We start from the raw sequence: 18539 nt of genomic DNA, 5'->3' as shown, positions 1-18539 counted from the left end.
GAAGCTTAACATAAAAAAACAACCCTAAGATCTTGGCAACTGGTCCCATTATCAAATCAAATGGATAGTGCTCCCCAAATACCCTAGCATGATTGCATCCTTGGCCAGACGCCTAGTATTAATGCTAATCACAGCTTCCTAGCTTTACCTATGCGCGTAAAGAAATTACATTTGTTCATGAAGGACAAAATTTTTTCTTTCTCTATATTTCCTTTTTTGTTTGTTTTTTGAAGGGCAATGAGGGTTAAGTGACTTGCCCAGAGTCACATAGCTAGTAAGTAAGTGTTAAGTGCCTGAGGCCGGATTTGAACTCAGGTCCTCCTGAATCCAAGGCTGGTGCTTTATCCACTGTGCCACCTAGCTGCCCCCGGTCCCATTACTTCTTAGCAAATAGAAGTAGAAAAATGGAAGCAGAGTCAGATTTATATTCTTTGGCTCAAAGATCACTGCAGATGACAACTGCAGCCCTGAAATGAAAAGGTGCTTGCTTTTTGAAAGAAAAGCTGTGACCAATCTGGACAGCATACTAAAAAGCAGTGACATCACCTTGCTGATAAAGGTCTATATAGTCAAAGCTAAGGTTTTCTTTCTAGTAGTGCACATGGCTGTGAGAGCAGGACAATAAGGAAAGCAGGATGCAGGAAAGACTGCACAACACTCCAAGTTGGTCAGAGTAGAAGGGGCTTCCTCAAGAGGTAGTGGGGTATGGGCAGCTAGGTGGCGCACTGGATAAAGCACTGGCCTTGGATTCAGGAGGACCTGAGTTCAAATCCAGCCTCAGACACTTGACACTTACTAGCTGTGTGACCCTAGGCAAGTCACTTAATTCTCATTGCCCTGAAAACAACAACAACAACAACAACCAATGGAGTAAAGTCAACCTGAGGGCATTTAAAGATGAAAATGGAAGATAACAAACAGAAAAAAAAAAAAAAGAGGTAGTGGGGTCACTGCCTCAGAGAAGGGGGATCCAGAAGTTAGATGACCAGTGCTTAGGTTATGGGCTGGACTGTATCACTGTGGAGGTACCTTCCAGCACTCAAACCCCTGACATTCTATGGTTTCATAAATGACAGGCTGAGAAATTAGGCCTTAATTCAGTAAGTAATGGAAAGTAACTAAAGGTTTTTGGGTGGCAGTATGCAATGAGTGGAGCTCTGTTTTATTAACAATTAATCTGAGAATAGGGTCCTGGATGGGTGGGTGGAGAGACAAGCCTGGTAATCAGGAAGCTACTTCCAGGAATTCGAGTGAGAATCACTAAATAAGGACCTGAATGAACAAGGATGTCAGTGATGGGAATAGAGGGATACAGACAGAAGACCCTGCAAAGATAAAACCAGCAGAATCTGACGGCTAATTAGAGGTAAGAGTAAAGCAGTAGGAAGAATAAAGGCATCTCCAGCCAAGGTGAGCAGGAGACTGATGCTGAATAGAAACAGGGAAGTCAGGAATTGGAATTGGCATAAACTGGGAAAAACTGATTGAATTTTATGTACATTGAACACCAAAGTGCTGACAGGACACTGAATTGGAAATGTCCAACAGGAATATGGGAATATTCCAGATGGGAATATGGTGGCAAAACTTGGGAGAGATATTAGGACTTGGGAGATTTGGAAATCGTCCAGACAGAAATCATAGTTGAAGTTACAATAGTGTAGAGAGAGAAGAGATATGAAAACTAGTTCTTAGGAAATGTCCACATTGAGGGACTTCGAGGAGGATAATATCAAAAAAGGAGATAAGAATAACTGAGCCTTTAAGAAAAGCAGGAGGCAAGCCAGGATCACATAGTTTCCTTATCCAGTGTGTAAGACTGGGGAAAATAAAATGCTATGGAAACAACTAGACTAACATGATCCACTCTCCAGACAATGTGGTTAACTCTATGACATGGCAGTAATAGTTTGTAACTTTGTTAGCCATGTCTGATTACCAATAGTGCTCACAGTGAGCCTACTCCAGGGATTTGGCACAAATATGATTTCCAATGGAAAGAAAACCTTTCAAAGCAGCAACGTGAAGCCATTTCAAAAAAGTGAAACCCAGCCAACAGTGAAAGCCTCTCAGGGCCTCTAGAAATGGCACTTTGTCCAGTAAAGCAATTACTTCCCAGTAGCTTGAGCACTTTAGAATGCATCATTAGTCCATGGAGGAAATTTCTGAGAGCAGCAGTTTAGCTCAGCCAAGTAAAGGCAGTTCCATTATGCCATAATATATATAGAAATCCAATCTCCAGGGCTCATATGCTCTAAGATTTTTCCACATATCAACCTAAAAGCAGAAGGGGAGGTGTAATATCAGTGTATGGTTTATCTTTGCATAAAATGCTGTAAACTTGAACTCAAAACTATACAGTAAGACCCCTGCTTCGTTCACTGACAATTCATGGCCACTTTCCTGGACAAACAGGCAGTAAATAAGACAAAAAATATGTTACAGACTGAGAATTTCAGGCCTTTCAAAACCAAGTGGCTATTTAAACTAAATAAGGTTTATTACTTTTTGACTTCAAAGAGGAACATACCTGTTTCAATCCTGTTATCAACATCTGCTTCAAGTTTTGATGGTGACCTTTCATCCATCCCACAGTTTTTTAAGGTCTTCTCCCTAGAGTAGCCACATGCAATGCTTTAAAAATCACAAAAGAGGTTTCTAAAGTAAAAAAGAAATTATAATAAAATACATATGATTTCATGATGATCAGATTTTTGAAAACTCACTCTCACTCATCCCACACATGCAGTCATCAAATATTATTTCTACCTCCCCAACATCTTTCACATATATCCCCTTCTTTCACTTACACACATATTCTGGCTCTTATCACCTCTCACACAGACTATGGCAACAGCCTCCAAAATTGATCTTTTTGCCCAAGCCTCTACCTTTTCCAATCCATCCTACACCCTGCTGCCAGTGTTTTTTTAAAGCACAGATCCACTTGTTATATCCCCTACTCAATAAACTCCAGTGACTCCTACTATGTCTAAATTAGACCTATGTTAGTTACATAGACCAGAAGTCTATTGACCTTTTGTTGTTGTTCAGTCATTCAGTCATGTCTGACTCTTTACAACCTCATTTAGAGTTTTCTTGGCAAAGACAGTGACGTAATTTGCCATTTCCTTCTCCAGCTAATTTTACAGATGAGGAAACTGAGGAAACCAAGGTGAAGTGACTTGCCCAGGGTCACACAGCTAGTGTCTGAGGACAGATTTGAACTCAAGAAGATGAGTCTTCCTGACTCCAGGCCTGGTGCTCTGTGCACTGTGGCGCCATCTGGTGCCCTTATTGATCTCTAGACCACAAATATAAAACCTCTATTTGGCCTTTAAAACTTCACAACCTAGCCTCACCCAGTTGGCCTCTCCACATTTACGACATATTACAGTTATCTTCCATGACCTTTCCCATTGTGGTTTCAATATATTGTGGGTCGGCATAAGAAATGAAATGGGAATTTGGAGAGATTTTTGCAGAAGCTGCAGACAATATGCAAAGGTCACCAGATGACATGGAAAGGTTTAGAAACTCAGAAATGTATAAAATACAAATGTATACTGCTATATTTTATCTTTTAATGCCATAATAATTCAGACTTCTTTGGTACAAAGGGTCAAAATTTTACATAAATTTCCCCTCCTCAAGCTAGAAGAGATAACTGCACTCTCCTCCGACTTCCCACAAATTCTACAGTCCAGCCAAACCCATCTTTTTGCTGTTCTTCACACCTGACACCTAATGTCCTGTCTCCATGCCTTGGCATGGGCTATTTCCCAAGCCTGGAATACCCTTATTCCACATCTCAGTCTCTTGGAATCCCTGGTTTCCTTCAAGACTCAGCTCAAGGGTCATCTTCTGCAGGAGATGCCCCACTCAGAGATATATTTTATACACACACACACACACACACACACACACACACACACACACACACACACCACTTTGTTGTGGAGATAGAAACAACAAGACGTGATGAGGGCATGAACTAGAATGGTATCCTCAACGCTAGTGAAGAGAGGATGAATGGAGAGATGGGAGAGATGTTGTGGAAAAGGAAGTAATAAGGTTCAGCAACTGCCTAGATCAACAGAGTGAGGGAGTCTGAGGCCTCAAAGTCTCCAGGCCTCTTTCCACTCCACCACAGTTCCATTATAGAGACAGACAATGACATTTTAAGAAAAAGGTTCTAAAAGGATGTGTATAGTTAGGACAAAAAAACCCACCACTCGGGTTACAGAAAGCAAAAGAATTGACATCTAAGAACTAAAATATTACCCAAAGAAAAGACAGCTTATAACCATTAGTTTAAGGGAATACAGAGAAAAGGAACAGCTAGGTGGCACAGTGGATAAAACACCATCCCTGGATTCAAGAGGCCCTGAGTTCAAGTCCGACCTTGAACACTTGACACTTACCGTAGCTGTGTGACCTTGGGCAAGTCACTTAACCCTCATTGCCCTTCAAAAAACAAACAAAAAAGGAAATATAGAGAAAGAAAAAATTTTGTCCTTCATGAACAAATGTAATTTCTTTACGCACATAGGTAAAGCTAGGAAGCTATGATTAGCATTAATACTAGGCATCTGGCCAAGGATGTAATCATGCTGGGGCATTTGGGGAGCACTATCCATTTGAGAATGCTAAAGCTTAGGAAGAAAGTCTCACTACCTCTAGTTACATTTTTATGTACAACATGGATATTTCTTAAACCCATTAATATTTCTAAATATCTATACCTAGATAATATTTTCCCACCTAATAAATGTTTTATAATCACTTATACTATTGCAATGAAAGTGATTTTTTTCATAATGCATAGGTACCCCCACTTCCCAGATATAAAAATCTGGATCCAAAAAAGAGATGAATTCAAGAGATGATAAATCCTTTTACAAAAAGATTCATCACAGAGCAGCTAGGTGGCACAGTGGATAAAGCACTGGCCCTGGATTCAGAAATACCTGAGTTCAAATCCGGCCTCAGACACTTGATACTTACTAGCTGTGTGACCCTGGGCAAATCACTTAATCCCCATTGCCCCCCCCTCAAAAGATTCATCATAAGGGTTTTCTATAGTGTATTCTCTTAGTACATTTTTGGGGGGCAGAGCAGTGAGGGTTAAGTGACTCAATGAACTGGCCATTCTCAATTGCATGTCATTATCGAGGCAATATGCACCCTCTGTCCACTTATTTTTCCTATTGCGATTGCTAGGCCAATTGCATTTTAGTGACAACAGTTATGGGATGGAATGACAGAGTTCAAGAGCAACCAATTTGAAAACTTACTATCCTTCCCAGGTCCCAGTTTACTATCCTTCAGTTTATAAAAGTATTTTCACATGACAGTAAAATTCAGAGAAAAGTGTAAGAAAGGTGACTGGGTTATAAAAAAAATGGTGACTATGAAAATACAAATGTAAAAATGTATTTTGTATTGTTTAAAACAATTTAGAACTTTTAAAGTAATTATTTCACTGCCATGAGAAGCAGGATTATGAAAAGCAAATAGCAAAATTCTGGATGTTATCTGCATCTGGCTTACAAACACTTCATTTCCAGGACACAGATTTGTATCACGTAGTACACCTCTTCATTTTACAGACAGAAAGGCAACCATATGCAAGTAAGAATTCCTATTTCCTGAATCTCAGACTTTTCACAATATACAGTGAAATATAGCTCTGACGACTATCTCATTAAATTTGTTTGAAGCCAAATCTGAATGAAGGAATGAATGATTTGGGCCCCCAAAAAGTCCATTTTATATTTACTACTGGCTTGTCTACAGTGATCAAATTAGTAACTGCCAAATCTCTACTTCATTTTGTGCTATGTAACTGTAATCCCAGATTAAACAGAAACTTGCTATAATTGTGACATTTTCTTATTTCTTCCTATTCCACATTTAGTTTCATGGTCAAAACATTTTATGGCTTTGTTTAAAAATATTATTAAGTTTTGGTTAAACATAAATTTTAGAGTTATATGACAGTAAGCTTAAATTGTGTAACCCGAAGGTCTTTCAGATGGCAATCTATATCAATGGGCAGAGGGTAGCTGGGTGGTGGTAAGTTACTAAGAACAATTCAATGTAAATTTTGTTTCACCTAATGATCAAGAGGTAAGGGATGAATTATTTAGCAAATTAGTAAAATGAATATAAAATTTCCTTTAGGTTGAAAAAAGACAACACAGGGTTTTGCGTGACAAAAGTATATGTGTATATGGAGACAGACAGACAGAGACAGAGAAAGATGAATCTGATCTAGTAAGCTATTCCATTTTCAGTTATTCACCCTTAGGGGAAGACAAGCCTTTCAATTATCTAGATATGACCAAAGAACCACTGATGCCTGGCAGCAGCATACCCTATTGCCAAAAAAGCACCTAAGCGGAAAGAAAATCATATTTTGAGTCTTGACTTTACAAACTCCAACTTTCTCCTACATTTTTTTAAAGCGGCTCCAAAGATTGAGTTTTCCAGCTTCATGTTAAGGCACAAAATGAATGTATTTGAATATAATCACTAACTCAAAATGAAAAAGAGTGGCTGAACCATTCACCATTCGGGTACTTAACTAGTCTTCTCATTATTTGCTTCACAGAGAAATGATTCTTCCTTTGCTTTATTTCTTTTGGTTACACCAAACACCAGACAGAATAGTCTATTTATATTTCTGCCTGACTAAATAGTAGTTCTCAACTTGGTTAGTAAAAAGCCACATATAGATTATAACCAAGAAGAAAAAGAAGTCTGGACAGTCTGTTCAGGGACCTAAGCAAGTTTTATGGTACTCCCTAAGTGTAGGGAGACAATGGAGAAAATGTACTAAAACTGATTCTAAAATAATAATAATAGCTTACTTCATGGAACGTTGTAAAAATTTATAAAGAGCTTTTACTCACAACTCTATATAAGACGTAGTGCAATTTTTTTTCTTTTATTGCTTCCTTTTGTTTTTATAGCAGTCATTTTCTCATAAAAAAGAAAAAAAGTTAAACAATACCAAATGTGGTGATTGGCATTGATATGAAGCTATTCATTTTACTTTGTTCTTACGAAGTTGTATTTTATTTCTTTGTATCTTATGACTCTAGGAAGTTTAGGTATTTCTACATTTTTAGTCCATCAAGATATCATGAAATGATTGTGGTTCCTGTTTTTCCCTTACACAGCAGCATATGCAACCTTCCAAACCTATTCTTTCTCTATCAAGAGGAAGGAAATGTTTCATCATGTCTACTGGTTAATGCAAGTATTATCTCCATTTTATAGATAATGAAACTGAGGGGCTGAGAAGTTAAGTGACTTCCCCAAGGTCACAAAGCAAGTAAGTTCCAGAACCTAGATTCAAACCCAGGTCTCCATCACTCTTTCCACAACAGCATGTTACACACGGGACACAATTGTTCAAAAAGACAGGAGTACATATATGGAAGAGCTATGTGAGACAATTCTCTAGCTACTTATGCCAGTGGGGATTTTAACAACCTGTGATTTATGCTGGGAAGTAAAGATCTTTTGCTGGAAGCTCACTGTTCACTGTAACACAATCAAGAACCAATTAAAATAAGATAAAACTCCTTACCTCTTATTTTCCATGTCAAAGAAGAAATTTTCATTGCTGCCCAGCTGACTAAAATGAAGCTTGGCAGCTTTCCGCTCACTGTCCCGGACTACCCGGTCATCTAAAGACAAAAAAGATGGTCTGAGCATGCTAATTATTTCCTGTGACATCAAATCAAATTCATAAAGTGTAAACCAGGAACAAATTTCATATCCTTTTGTGCTGTGGGCAGAGACAGATGACAGAACAATGCTATTATGCTGTCACTGGGACTACCAGGAACTCCTAAAGACATTAAGAAATATCATAGCAACAACTGCTACACAGGTGCAACCACACCTAAGTAAGGGAAGGTTGGACAGTAAACTACTAAAGTATTCTGTCTTCAGTTAAGGCATGTGCTAATAACTAAAGTTCCCATGAACCAAATGGTTTGAGCCTAAGGGCTGAAATTAAGTGACCCCTATTTGGAAAGAACTGGCTCACATAGGTCTGTTTTGCCCATGTTATTGATTCAAAATTTCCTTTCCTAAAATAAGGTAAGGTGACTAACTCATCAATAAAAGGATAGGGATACACAATATTGGAAGGGATGTGTTTGTTTCTTGCTATGGATCATCAAGAGTTTCATATCCCAGGAGCCTATATTAGTCCAAGTGTCAGCCTGGAAGCATTTTTCTAATGTGTTGGGGTGTTGTTTCTTTTTCTGAAGTAATCAAATAATATCCAACTAGAGAGAACTAAAATGGAGTAAGATTAAAATGAAAGAATATTATTAAAAACACAAAAAATTCTCCCCAAATAAAAGATCTATATAAATACTAATAAACAATGCACTGACAGTTTTATAGCCTGGGCCAACTTCTCAGATGGTAGGAGGCAACAAGTTAAGAGTGAATCTCGCTGTTTCCCAAGGTCTTTGAAAGGATGGGGTGTAGGAAGGGGAGGCTCTCACCCAGTTTCTCCAGATTTTGTAGCACATGTACAGCAAAGAGTCTATAGTCTGTATCTTTCCTGACAACAGGATTGAGTCTCAAATCTAGCTCTTTTAGGCAAGGTAATGCCTGCAGGCGGGACACTTCTGCTAATGAAGGAATGTTGTTGTAATATAAATTCAGATCTTGGAGTGAAGATAAATACTCGATACCCTATTAAGGAAAAAACTGTTAAAAGATGCCTGTTGGAAGAGACTTCAAGCCCACAGCTAAGAAGGGGATTATACTTGCTACTTAGCACCCACCTGATATATGTAGGAGAAGGCAGGGCTTAGAATGTCACTCAGGTGTATGATGAAGCACAAGTAGCCTTTCAGAAGGAGTTAAGCTACCCTGTGCATGTGAGACCTCATCAAGAGCGCTAGATTTGGAATTAAAGGCCCTGGTTTAGAATCTCTTCTCTTCTCCCTCAGTCCCCTTGGACAAGATGTTCTCTAAGGTCCTTCCCAGTTCTAAGTGGCGATCACAGAATTTCAGAGTTGGAAAGGCCATCTAGTCCAACCCACAATGGGATGAAAATTTGCACTTCAACATACCCAACAACTGGTCATCCATCTTTAGCCTGAAGACCTCTAAGGACAGGGAGGGCAACGCCCCCCCCCCTCAATATGGCAGCCCATCCCACTTTTGCACAGCTATAGTTTTTAGGCAGTTTTCCCTTCAATGACACTTCACTTTTCTTCTAACTTCCATTCACTGCTCTGGGTCAAGCAGAACAAGTCTCATGCCCTTTCTCAGCAGCAGTCCTCCCAATACCTCAATACAGCTACCAGGCAGCTCCTCAGTCTTTAACGTGTTAAATATCCCCAGGGCTTTCAGCAGCCACTTCTTCCTATGGTATAAACTTGAAACAATTCACCTTCTGGGGCATCTTCTAGATGCTTGTTTCTCAGTGTTCTTCCTAAAATGAGGCATCCAGAACTACACACACCACTTCATATATGCCTTGACCAGGGCAGAGGGTAAGGGAGCTCTTCTCCGGCCTCTTTTAATGCAGTCTAAGATCACATGTGTTTTCTTGTCTGCTATACCAGATGTCTGCCACACAATTAAGCCCTCCATCCAAAGAGCCCTCAGCTCTTTTCCAAATAAAGTTGTCTAGCCACATACTTGTGGCATTGTTGTTTTTTTAAGTCATGTGCGAGGCTTTACATTTAATTTCTATTAAATTTTCATTCAATCCAATGCAAATTGTGAAGATGTTTTTGAATCCTATCATCCAATATCTAATCTAGTTTTATGTCACCAACAAACTAGAGAAGTACACCTTTCCTACCTTCATCTAAATTACTTATCAAACTGTGAAGCAGCACAGATCCCTGGGGTGTCACACTAGAGATCCCTCCTCTAAACTGACATTAAACTGATAATAACGATGACAACAATGACAACCTTTTGGGTCCCCTCAACGAACCATTTCTGAGTCTAATTGCCTAGCCCAAATCTCTCGATCTTTGCCGGAACAACAATATGAAGTACTTTATCAAATGCTCTGCTAAAATCTAGATTGAGGGTTCTTAACCTTTCTTGTTCTTAACCCGAACCCCCTCGGCAGTTTGTTGAAGCAAGCCTGTGGACTTCTCAGTATAATGGTTTGTTGGGTTTTAAAAGAAAATTCTTAATTAAAGGAAATGCTAAATTTTCATTAGAGGTTAGTGAAAACAAAGATCTAATGTTTTCCCATTCAAGTTCACAGACCTGCTGAAGACCTCCATGGCCACCTAGGGGTCTGTAGCCCCCAGGTCAAGAACCTTGATCTTGATAAAATGTATTTACACTACTCCCTCATCTACCGATTTAGTCATCCTGTCAAAAAAGGGTTTTTGATAACGCCCATGCTGGTCATTTTCTTGATGCTCACTATCCCTTTAATAATGTTTCAGAATCTTGCCAGATATCCAAGTCAAGCTCCCTGACCTACAGTTTACAGATTTCATTTTCTTTTCCTTTTTGACAACCACGACACATTTGCCCTTCTTTAAAGCTATAATCTCTCTCTTGTGCCTTCACAACCGTCTCCACCCATTTTTCTAATGCCCAAAGATGTCGTTCATTTGAATCACCAGGAGCTTCCATCTAGGTGCTCTTTTCCTATCTCCTTATTTATTGTGGCTATCAAGTCCCCACGAGCCATATTTATTCTGCCCTCTTCCCCATCCAAAAATCATCCTCATTAGCAAAGAAAACAGGAGCAAAATAAGAATTGAGCATTTTTGTCTTTTCTTGGTCATCAGTTGTCCGCCTTCACATAGGTGACTGTTTCCCCGGCCAAGAACACATTTCCTTTCCCTATCTGCTTAACTCCTTAGTTTCCTTCAAAGTTCAGCTCAAATGCCATCTTCTATTTTTTTATTACTTGAAGACTTTCTTATCCCCCAAGTACTAATGCCCCCCCAATTACCTTATTAGCTTGAATATGTTTTGCTTTTCAAGTGAAATGGAAGCTCCCTGAGGGTGGAGAAAATATTTCATTTTTGCCTTTGTATCCCCAGTGTTTGGCACATCACAAGTGCTTAATACACATTTGTTGAGTAATTTCCAGTTTTCGTAGGTTAGCTGTACCCTGCATATTTATGTACAGACATTGGAGGCCACTTGTTCTTTTCTTGGATTTTTTCTTCCGTGAACTTCCAGGATTTCTATTATACATTCTTCTACATTCTAGCTACTTACGGTAACTAGCTCACTGGATCTACACGGGCTATTTCTTGCCTCCACTCTCCTTTTCAGGTTAAAGGCTTTTTAAACACATCAACACCAGGCAAATGAAGTTCTGCTAGCCCTTGTTAAGGGCTCCACTCCATCTGTGGAGATAAGCCTGTCATTCTTATATTGTAAGCTGTGATACAGAAATCCAAATTTAATTCTCGGACACCTGATCTTAAACAGCTTCATTTCCCAAACCAGTTTTTCTCTTCTTGTCCTTGCCTTTGATAGGCAGCAGTGATGAAAACACGTTTATTTATGCCTCCCAAAGTCTTCAATTTCTTGCCCAAGACTTTTTTTCTTTCCTTTTTTTTTTTTTTTTTTTTGGTGGGACAATGAGGGTTAAGTGAAGGCTGCTGCAGTGGAGGGTACTTGCAATATGTAAATTCCAAGTCTAGAGTGAGGTTTGAGAATGAAGAGCTGAGGCATGGTCAAAAATGTCTAGAGGGCAGTTGCCACCTGAGAGTTTCTCTTGCTTTATCTCTGGTCCCCCATGGCCTCGCAGAACCGGCTGCTGCCAGCGCCTCCATAAGGGGGCTGAGCCTGGAGCAGGTGTGGCCCATGGATTCGTGGGCAAGAGGTTACAGCAGGAATTGATGACCCTAATGATGTCTGGAGACAAAGGAATTTCTGCCTTCCCAGAGTCTGACAACCTCTTCAAATGGGTTGGGGCTGCTGGGACAGTATATGAAGACCTGAGGTACAAGCTCCCCCTGGAGTTCCCCAGTGGCTACCCATATAATGCTCCCACTGTGAAATTTGTCACACCTTGTTACCATCCTAATGTGGATACCCAAGGCAATATCTGTTTGGACATCCTCAAGGGCAAGTGGTCAGCTCTGTATGATGTCAGGACCATTCTACTATTTATCCAGAGCCTGCTGGGAGAACCCAACATTGACAACCCATTGAACATACACGCTGCTGAACTTTGGACAAACCCCACAGCCTTTAAAAAGTACCTGCTGGAAACCTACGTGAAGCAGGTGACTAGCCAGTAGCCCTGACCCCGGCTGCCCAGCCTATCGTCCCTTCATCTTGTTCATATATGTATGTGTGTGTGTGTGCATCTTTTCCCTTTCCTCATAACCTGTCTTCTCTCTTCTGTACAGGACTGTATCATACTGTTTTCCTTTTTTCTTAAACTCTAGATCAGCCCTCAACATTAATTTATAAATAAATTTGTTTTGTTTTGTTTTGTTTTAAAAAAAAAAAAGTCTAGAGAGCAGCCTGGAGAGGAAATCACCAACGATCACTACTCTTTTTTCTTTTCTTCTGATCCTTAGTGGATAAATTGTCACCAGAGAGCCCTTGTAGATTTCACTCCTTGGAGGACATGCAGACACATCCTCTTCAGAGTATCTATCTTCCCTTATTAAAAAACAGCCTCATTTTTCTCTTAGCTCCAAGTGTTCAATGGGCCTCCTTTCCTTCCTCCTTTGTGACATTCTTTTACCCTTCAACCTTCTGACATAGTTCAGGGTTCGCTTTTGCCTCTTCAGGTCCTTCCTGGCTTTCACACTGGGAGCCTAGTTGTTTTTCTTCTTTCATTTTTTAAAAAAATATTTCTTTCTTTCTTTCTTTATTTTGATGAGGCAATTGGGGTTAAGTGACTTGCCCAGGGTCACACAGTAAGTGTCAAGTGTCTGAGGTTGGATTTGAACTCAGGTCCTCCTGAATCCAGGGCTGGTGCTCTATCCACTATGCCACCTAGCTGCCCCTCTTCTTTCATTTTTAAGGGAACATTTCACTACACTTGATGACCTGGAATATAGAGAGGCATTCTTCAAACCCCATCACTATCTCTCCTAGGAGGGAGTCCAGTACGAATAGTATAACTTGTAGTACAAATAGTATAAATGTGGGAAAATGACAAACTTTGGGTACTCAATGCAAATCACTGCAAAACTCACCATGCCCTCCTTAGTTATGTAAGGGCTAAAATTCTAGCTATACTGTCTAAAATCTAATGAGTGGTTGCCAATAAATTATAAGCTTTAGCAAGAGTTAGACTTTTAAGCATTTATTAAGGAGAATAAGAATTTGGTGAAGAGAAAGAGAGAGGCCTAGATTCCTCTATCTATTAAAGGGAGAGAGCATTTGTAGCTCCCTTCTCCACCAGTCCTCAGAAAAGAGAGTGAGTCAGAGCACCAGCCTCCCCCTTCTTCCTCCCACCAGCAAACGTTACTTCCTGACACCAAAGAAAAGACGCATGGTCCTGCCCTCAGAGGCCCTCTCCTCATGTTGGAGCTTTCCTACAGTAAGTCTCCAGCAGGTGGTGTCATTCCAATTGTTACAGTTACTAGAAGTGAGAACCTCAGATTAGGATGATTATGAACTCGAGTTGTCACTCTCACCTCTTTAACAAACCATAATACCTTGACAGCCATAATGAACTTCCTTTTCCTCCTCTCTCTAACCTCTTATCTTTTCTTGTCTTTTAACTTTTCTTACTACTTTCTCCTTTTCCTTCTCCTCCTTCAGTTCATTTCTTCTTCTGCCCCTTCTTTTGCAATTCCTTCTTCTCCTCCTTGGGTCCTTTCCCCCTAATTCTTCTCCTCTTTCAAAATGAACCCTCTCCCTCTTCCTTCAAATTGAGTCCTCCTCCTTTAGCTTTCAACTTCTCAAGTCTTCCCAACCTTCTTCCCAAATTCAATCTCTGGCCTTCTCCACAATTCTAAAAGCTTTCTAAATCACCTTCATGATTATTTCTTATTCATCTCAAGTCTTTCTTCTGTTCTTTCTCCCACATTATTTTCTCCTTGAAAAGCTACAGTCTTATGAGGTTTTAAGTATTAATAATTCATCTATAATGTATGTTTCTTCCAAGAAACTCAAAGCAATTTATAAAATCTTACGTTCAAATGGGGGTGCCTGCTTGTCAGTAGTGCTCTTTTTCAGTCATGTCCAATCTCTATGTTCCCATCCCAATTCTGTCTTGTATTAGGGAAGCAAAATGCCTTCAGCACACCTTTTGCCATGTCTGAGTCCCAACCACACTCCTGGATTCTAACTGCTGCTCCATTTTTTTAATGAAAAAGAAATCAAGGCAGAAAAGTCGATTCTTTGGGAGAAGGGTATGTTTTTAAAACTCTTAATGGATATATGGTTTGTAGGGGCTAAAATTGTAGCTATACTGTCTAAAATATCTAATAAGTAGTCGCCAATAAATTATAAGCTTTAGCAAGAGTTAGACTTTTAAGCATTTATTAAGGAGAATAAGAATTTGGTGAAGAGAAAGAGAAAGGCCTAGATTCATCTATCTGTTAAAGGGAGAGAGCATTCCTAGCTCCACTCTCCACCAGAGTCCACACAAAAGAGAGTGAGCCAGCGTGCCAGCCTCTCCCTTCTTCCTCCCACAAGCAAACATCACTTCCTGACGGCAAAGAAAAGACGCATGGTCCTGCCCTCAGAGGCCCTCTCCTCATGTTGGAGCTTTCCTTCAGTAAGTCTCCAGCAGGTGGCGTCATTCCAAGTAGTATTTGGCAGAATTGGCATTTGAACCCAGATCCCCTGACTGTTTTCACAGCTGTCTTATTGGTGTCTGCTACAGCAGATGCTTAATACAGTTTTGTTGAAAAAAATCAGACATTTTTGCCCATTTCTGTACAATTTTTCCAAACCTATATAAAACCCTCCACAATTGGGCACTGGTATACCTTTTGAGATTTGTCTCATATTCTTCTCCTTTACAATCCAAACAAACTAGAATGCTGCTCTCCCCCCTCCCCTTCTGTCCCCCCAAATACAGGGTGCTCTCCTGCCTCCCTGCCTTTGCTCATGCTGTTTCCTACAACCAGAACTGCCTCTATCCTGTTCTTCTTTTTTATGCCTATTCATCCTTTAGAGTGGATCTCAAATGCTGTCTTCTGCCCCAAAACTTTCCCTGATTCTCCTGGCTGGCAATGTCCTTCCCTCTGATTTCACATAATACATTTACTATAAATTGTTTTTTTGTAAACTCATTTTCTATTCACTATCAATAAATGAGCCAGAAATTACAATTGTTGAGTCTATTATCAATACCTCTGGGTATTGCAAGCACTAGGTAAGTTTGATGCTCCATGTCAGGTAACTTTTAATTCCTTTTGATGTGACTGTCAAGTGAATAGTTTCCATCCTCCTTCTACCTTCCTAACTCTTAATGGTCCATGCATTCCTTAAAGATGCATTGGCAATTATCACAGTCATTTTGTTTTCCCTAAGGCAATTAAGTAAAGTGCTTCTTGGTACTGGAGAGATGAATACATCATATTAAGCAAGTATCATTGATTGCAAAACAAACAAGAGCAATGTTTATTTTTTCCATTTATTTTACCTAGGAAAGGAGAACACCCATAGAGTTCATATCCAGCCAGTCAACTCCATGATAAAATGTAGAAGGGGAAACTCTAGCCCAACAGTTTTCTGAAACCAATGGAGCAACAAGAGTCCTGCTAGAAAACTCCAGTCTTTCTTTTCAGAAGGCATCCAGGGAAGATTTTCTTGGATAGGAACTAACAGGAGTCTAGAAAATTAAGCCAGTAAACTTCAGATTGACCAGATTCTGCCTCTGCTTTGTATTAGGGGTTAATTGTACTAAGGATGCAGCCTGGAAATCATTCAGACCTCTGATCTAGATTATGGTTTGTATCCCATGAAATATCAAGCTGAGAAGACAATCTGAAACCTTTAGTTCACTTAGAGAGTATCTGGAAAAGTACAGAGAAAAGGCTTTTCACAATGGGAACGTGTGGGAATAATGCCACCTTCTGCATAGCATTTGGGACCCAAGAGAAAAGAACACAAATTGTGTGTGTATGTTTAGAGAACCCTTGTGTATGTTCACTAATCCTTACTACCTTTGCTCTGCCCAGGCCTGCTCCTTTCTACTTTCATGCCCAGGCTTTTTTCTACACTGCCAGGTATGGAAAAGTTTCCTTGCCTTCCAACCCTTCATCTCTTCCTCTTTCAAATGCTCCATGAAATTCATCTTTTGGGGGGAACCTTCAAGCCTCAACCTAAATTTTCCCCTAATCAGGAAGAGATGCTAAAGTAAAATGCCAGTAAATCTAAGATTGAATAGATCTCAGCTATCTAGTTGGGTCTTTAAGACAAAAATGAAAAAGCTGTTATCTTCTTTTAGGAGGCATTCTCAATTCCTCATTTCTTCTAAGAGTGAACTGATATATAATATTTGCTGTGTTTACCACCCTGGCCACATAATATCACAGAATCAGATCCTCAGACTTGCAGAGGATCTTAGAGGTCTGATTTCAAACCTCATCAAGAATCTTTTTTCTTCAAAATCTTCAGCAATTTTCCATCCTCCATTTGAATACTTCCAATGATCCTCATCAATGAGCCTGGTGAAGCAGCTCATTCTACTTTTGGACATCTCTAATTATTAGGAGGCTCTTTCCTATAATGACTTAAAATCTGCCTCTCTGAAATTTCCCACTAATGCTCTTATTTCTGTCTTCTGGTGCCAGACAGAACACGTCTAAACCTTCTTCCATACGCCAAATCTTTAAATATTTGAAAACAACCATCAGGTCTCTCCACAAGTCTTTTCTACCTTCTGAGGAAACCAGGCATAGATTAGAATGTTGGGTCTGGAGGCAAGAAGACCTAAACTCAAATATGGTCTCAGACAGACTCTGGGCAAGTCATTTAGACTGTCTGCCTCAATTACCTCAAGTGTAAAATATGGATATTACCTACCTTGTAGGGTTCTTGTGAGGACATGAAATAATATTTGTAGTAAAGCCCCTATATAACAGAATACCTGTGGCACATAGAAGGTGCTATATAAATGCTTATTTCCTTCCTTCTTTTCTCATGGCTCAAGAATGCAACCAACTCTTCTACAGTATGGTCTACCATCTACAATCCTCTCATCAAATGGAACTTACCTGTAGACTAGAGATTAAATTTCTTGATAGATCTAAGGATCGGAGATTTTTAAAATTTTTGAAGGTCTCACCAATGGAATGGATTTTTCCTACATAGGATCCCTGCAATGAAAGAGACTCCACCAACTCTGAAAAGAGATCATTAGCAAATATATTAAGTTCTTTCTCAGTAAGTGTTCAGATTAATAGCAGTTAGTGAAAATAGACTTTCCTTCTTCTTCCTGCCCCTTGTGATGTTTTTGAGTGTTCCCTTAAAGCCTCAGGGAAGGAAGCTTTGGGGTAATCTAAGGGTTATCAATATGTTGTAGGAGGACCTGAGACAATATCAAGGTCTGTGGGGTGACATCTATTTTCATAATAATACTAAGCCATTATTTGACTATCAAAATATTTCTCCCCTTTCCAACTACATATCTGTATGAGGCTGGATTTTCTTCATATACTTCATTGTCTTTTTTTTTTTTTTTTGGTGAGGCAATTGGGGTTAAGTGACTTGCCCAGGGTCACACAGCTAGTAAGTGTTAAGTGTCTGAGGTTGGATTTGAACTCAGGTCCTCCTGAATCCAGGGCCGGTGTTCTATCCACTGAGCCACCTACCTGCCCCTCTTCATCTTCTTCAAAACAACATTATTCAACATATGGAATGCAGAAACAGATATGAGAATCTAGCTGTCTTTTATTAGGCCAGACATTAAAGAAATTTGCAAAAATATGCATCTTCTCATTTTTTGTTTTGAAAAAGTTTTTTTTCAAAAGTTTATCATGTGATGTATTATTGCTATTTCAAAATAAAAAAATTTAATCTTACCAGTTTTAATTTCTAATATGGTAATTATCCAGAGATATAATCATACAATAAAAGCTTTTTGAAATCCCCAATAATTTTTAAAAATAGAGAAGGGTCCTAAAACCAAAAGTTTAAGAAATGCTGCTGTAATTGAAAGGGTACTATATTTGAAGTTAGTTCAAATTCTAGCTTTTTTGCTTACTATGTAACTTTTAGCAAATAATTTCCTCTCTTAGGCTTCCATTCTCCATCTCCAAAATGAAGGTATTGGACCAAATTATCTCTAATGTCTCTTCCAATCTTTAAGTTTCAATAGAGAGAAGTCCACCAAACCCAATAGTTATTTGAAAATAGCATCAAGAGATCATGTCAAAGTTAAAAAAAAAAAAAGAATGTATTATGACTCGAATTCACAACACGATTGCTCCAAAAAACATCCAAATTATGCCATAGGACAATTCCTGGAGCAGCAAAATCCACAGAAGAATGTGCTGACATCATTTTCCAATCAAGGACAGCTTAGAAGATCAGAAGGAAGGAGCTGCTGTACTGAGACAGGATCCAGTCCCACGAAGGCC

General features: G+C 39.4%; 2 protein-coding genes across 2 annotated transcripts in view; one reads left to right on the top strand and one right to left on the bottom strand.

Annotated features, from left to right (window-relative positions):
- Positions 1-7728, bottom strand: part of LRRC36 (leucine rich repeat containing 36) — a 43888-nt gene extending 36160 nt beyond the window's left edge. Inside the window, exons 1-2 of the mRNA XM_043981569.1 lie at positions 7601-7728; positions 2531-2613 (exon numbers count right to left, since the gene is read on the bottom strand). Of these exons, the coding sequence (XP_043837504.1) occupies positions 2531-2613; positions 7601-7728 (211 nt within the window). The remainder of the gene's footprint in view (positions 1-2530; positions 2614-7600) is intronic.
- A 4088-nt stretch (positions 7729-11816) lies between these two features.
- On the top strand, positions 11817-12281 carry LOC122739857 (ubiquitin-conjugating enzyme E2 C-like). The gene has a single exon (XM_043981568.1). The coding sequence runs from the start codon at positions 11877-11879 to the stop codon at positions 12279-12281; it is 405 nt and encodes a 134-aa protein (XP_043837503.1). The 5' UTR covers positions 11817-11876.
- The last annotated feature ends 6258 nt before the right edge of the window (positions 12282-18539 follow it).

The sequence above is a fragment of the Dromiciops gliroides genome, chromosome 2 (genome assembly GCF_019393635.1).
Source record: "Dromiciops gliroides isolate mDroGli1 chromosome 2, mDroGli1.pri, whole genome shotgun sequence".
In the NCBI taxonomy this organism is placed as follows: Eukaryota; Metazoa; Chordata; class Mammalia; order Microbiotheria; family Microbiotheriidae; genus Dromiciops; species Dromiciops gliroides.
Note: the sequence above shows the minus strand (reverse complement) of the source record. Positions and strands in the feature narration are given on the sequence as shown.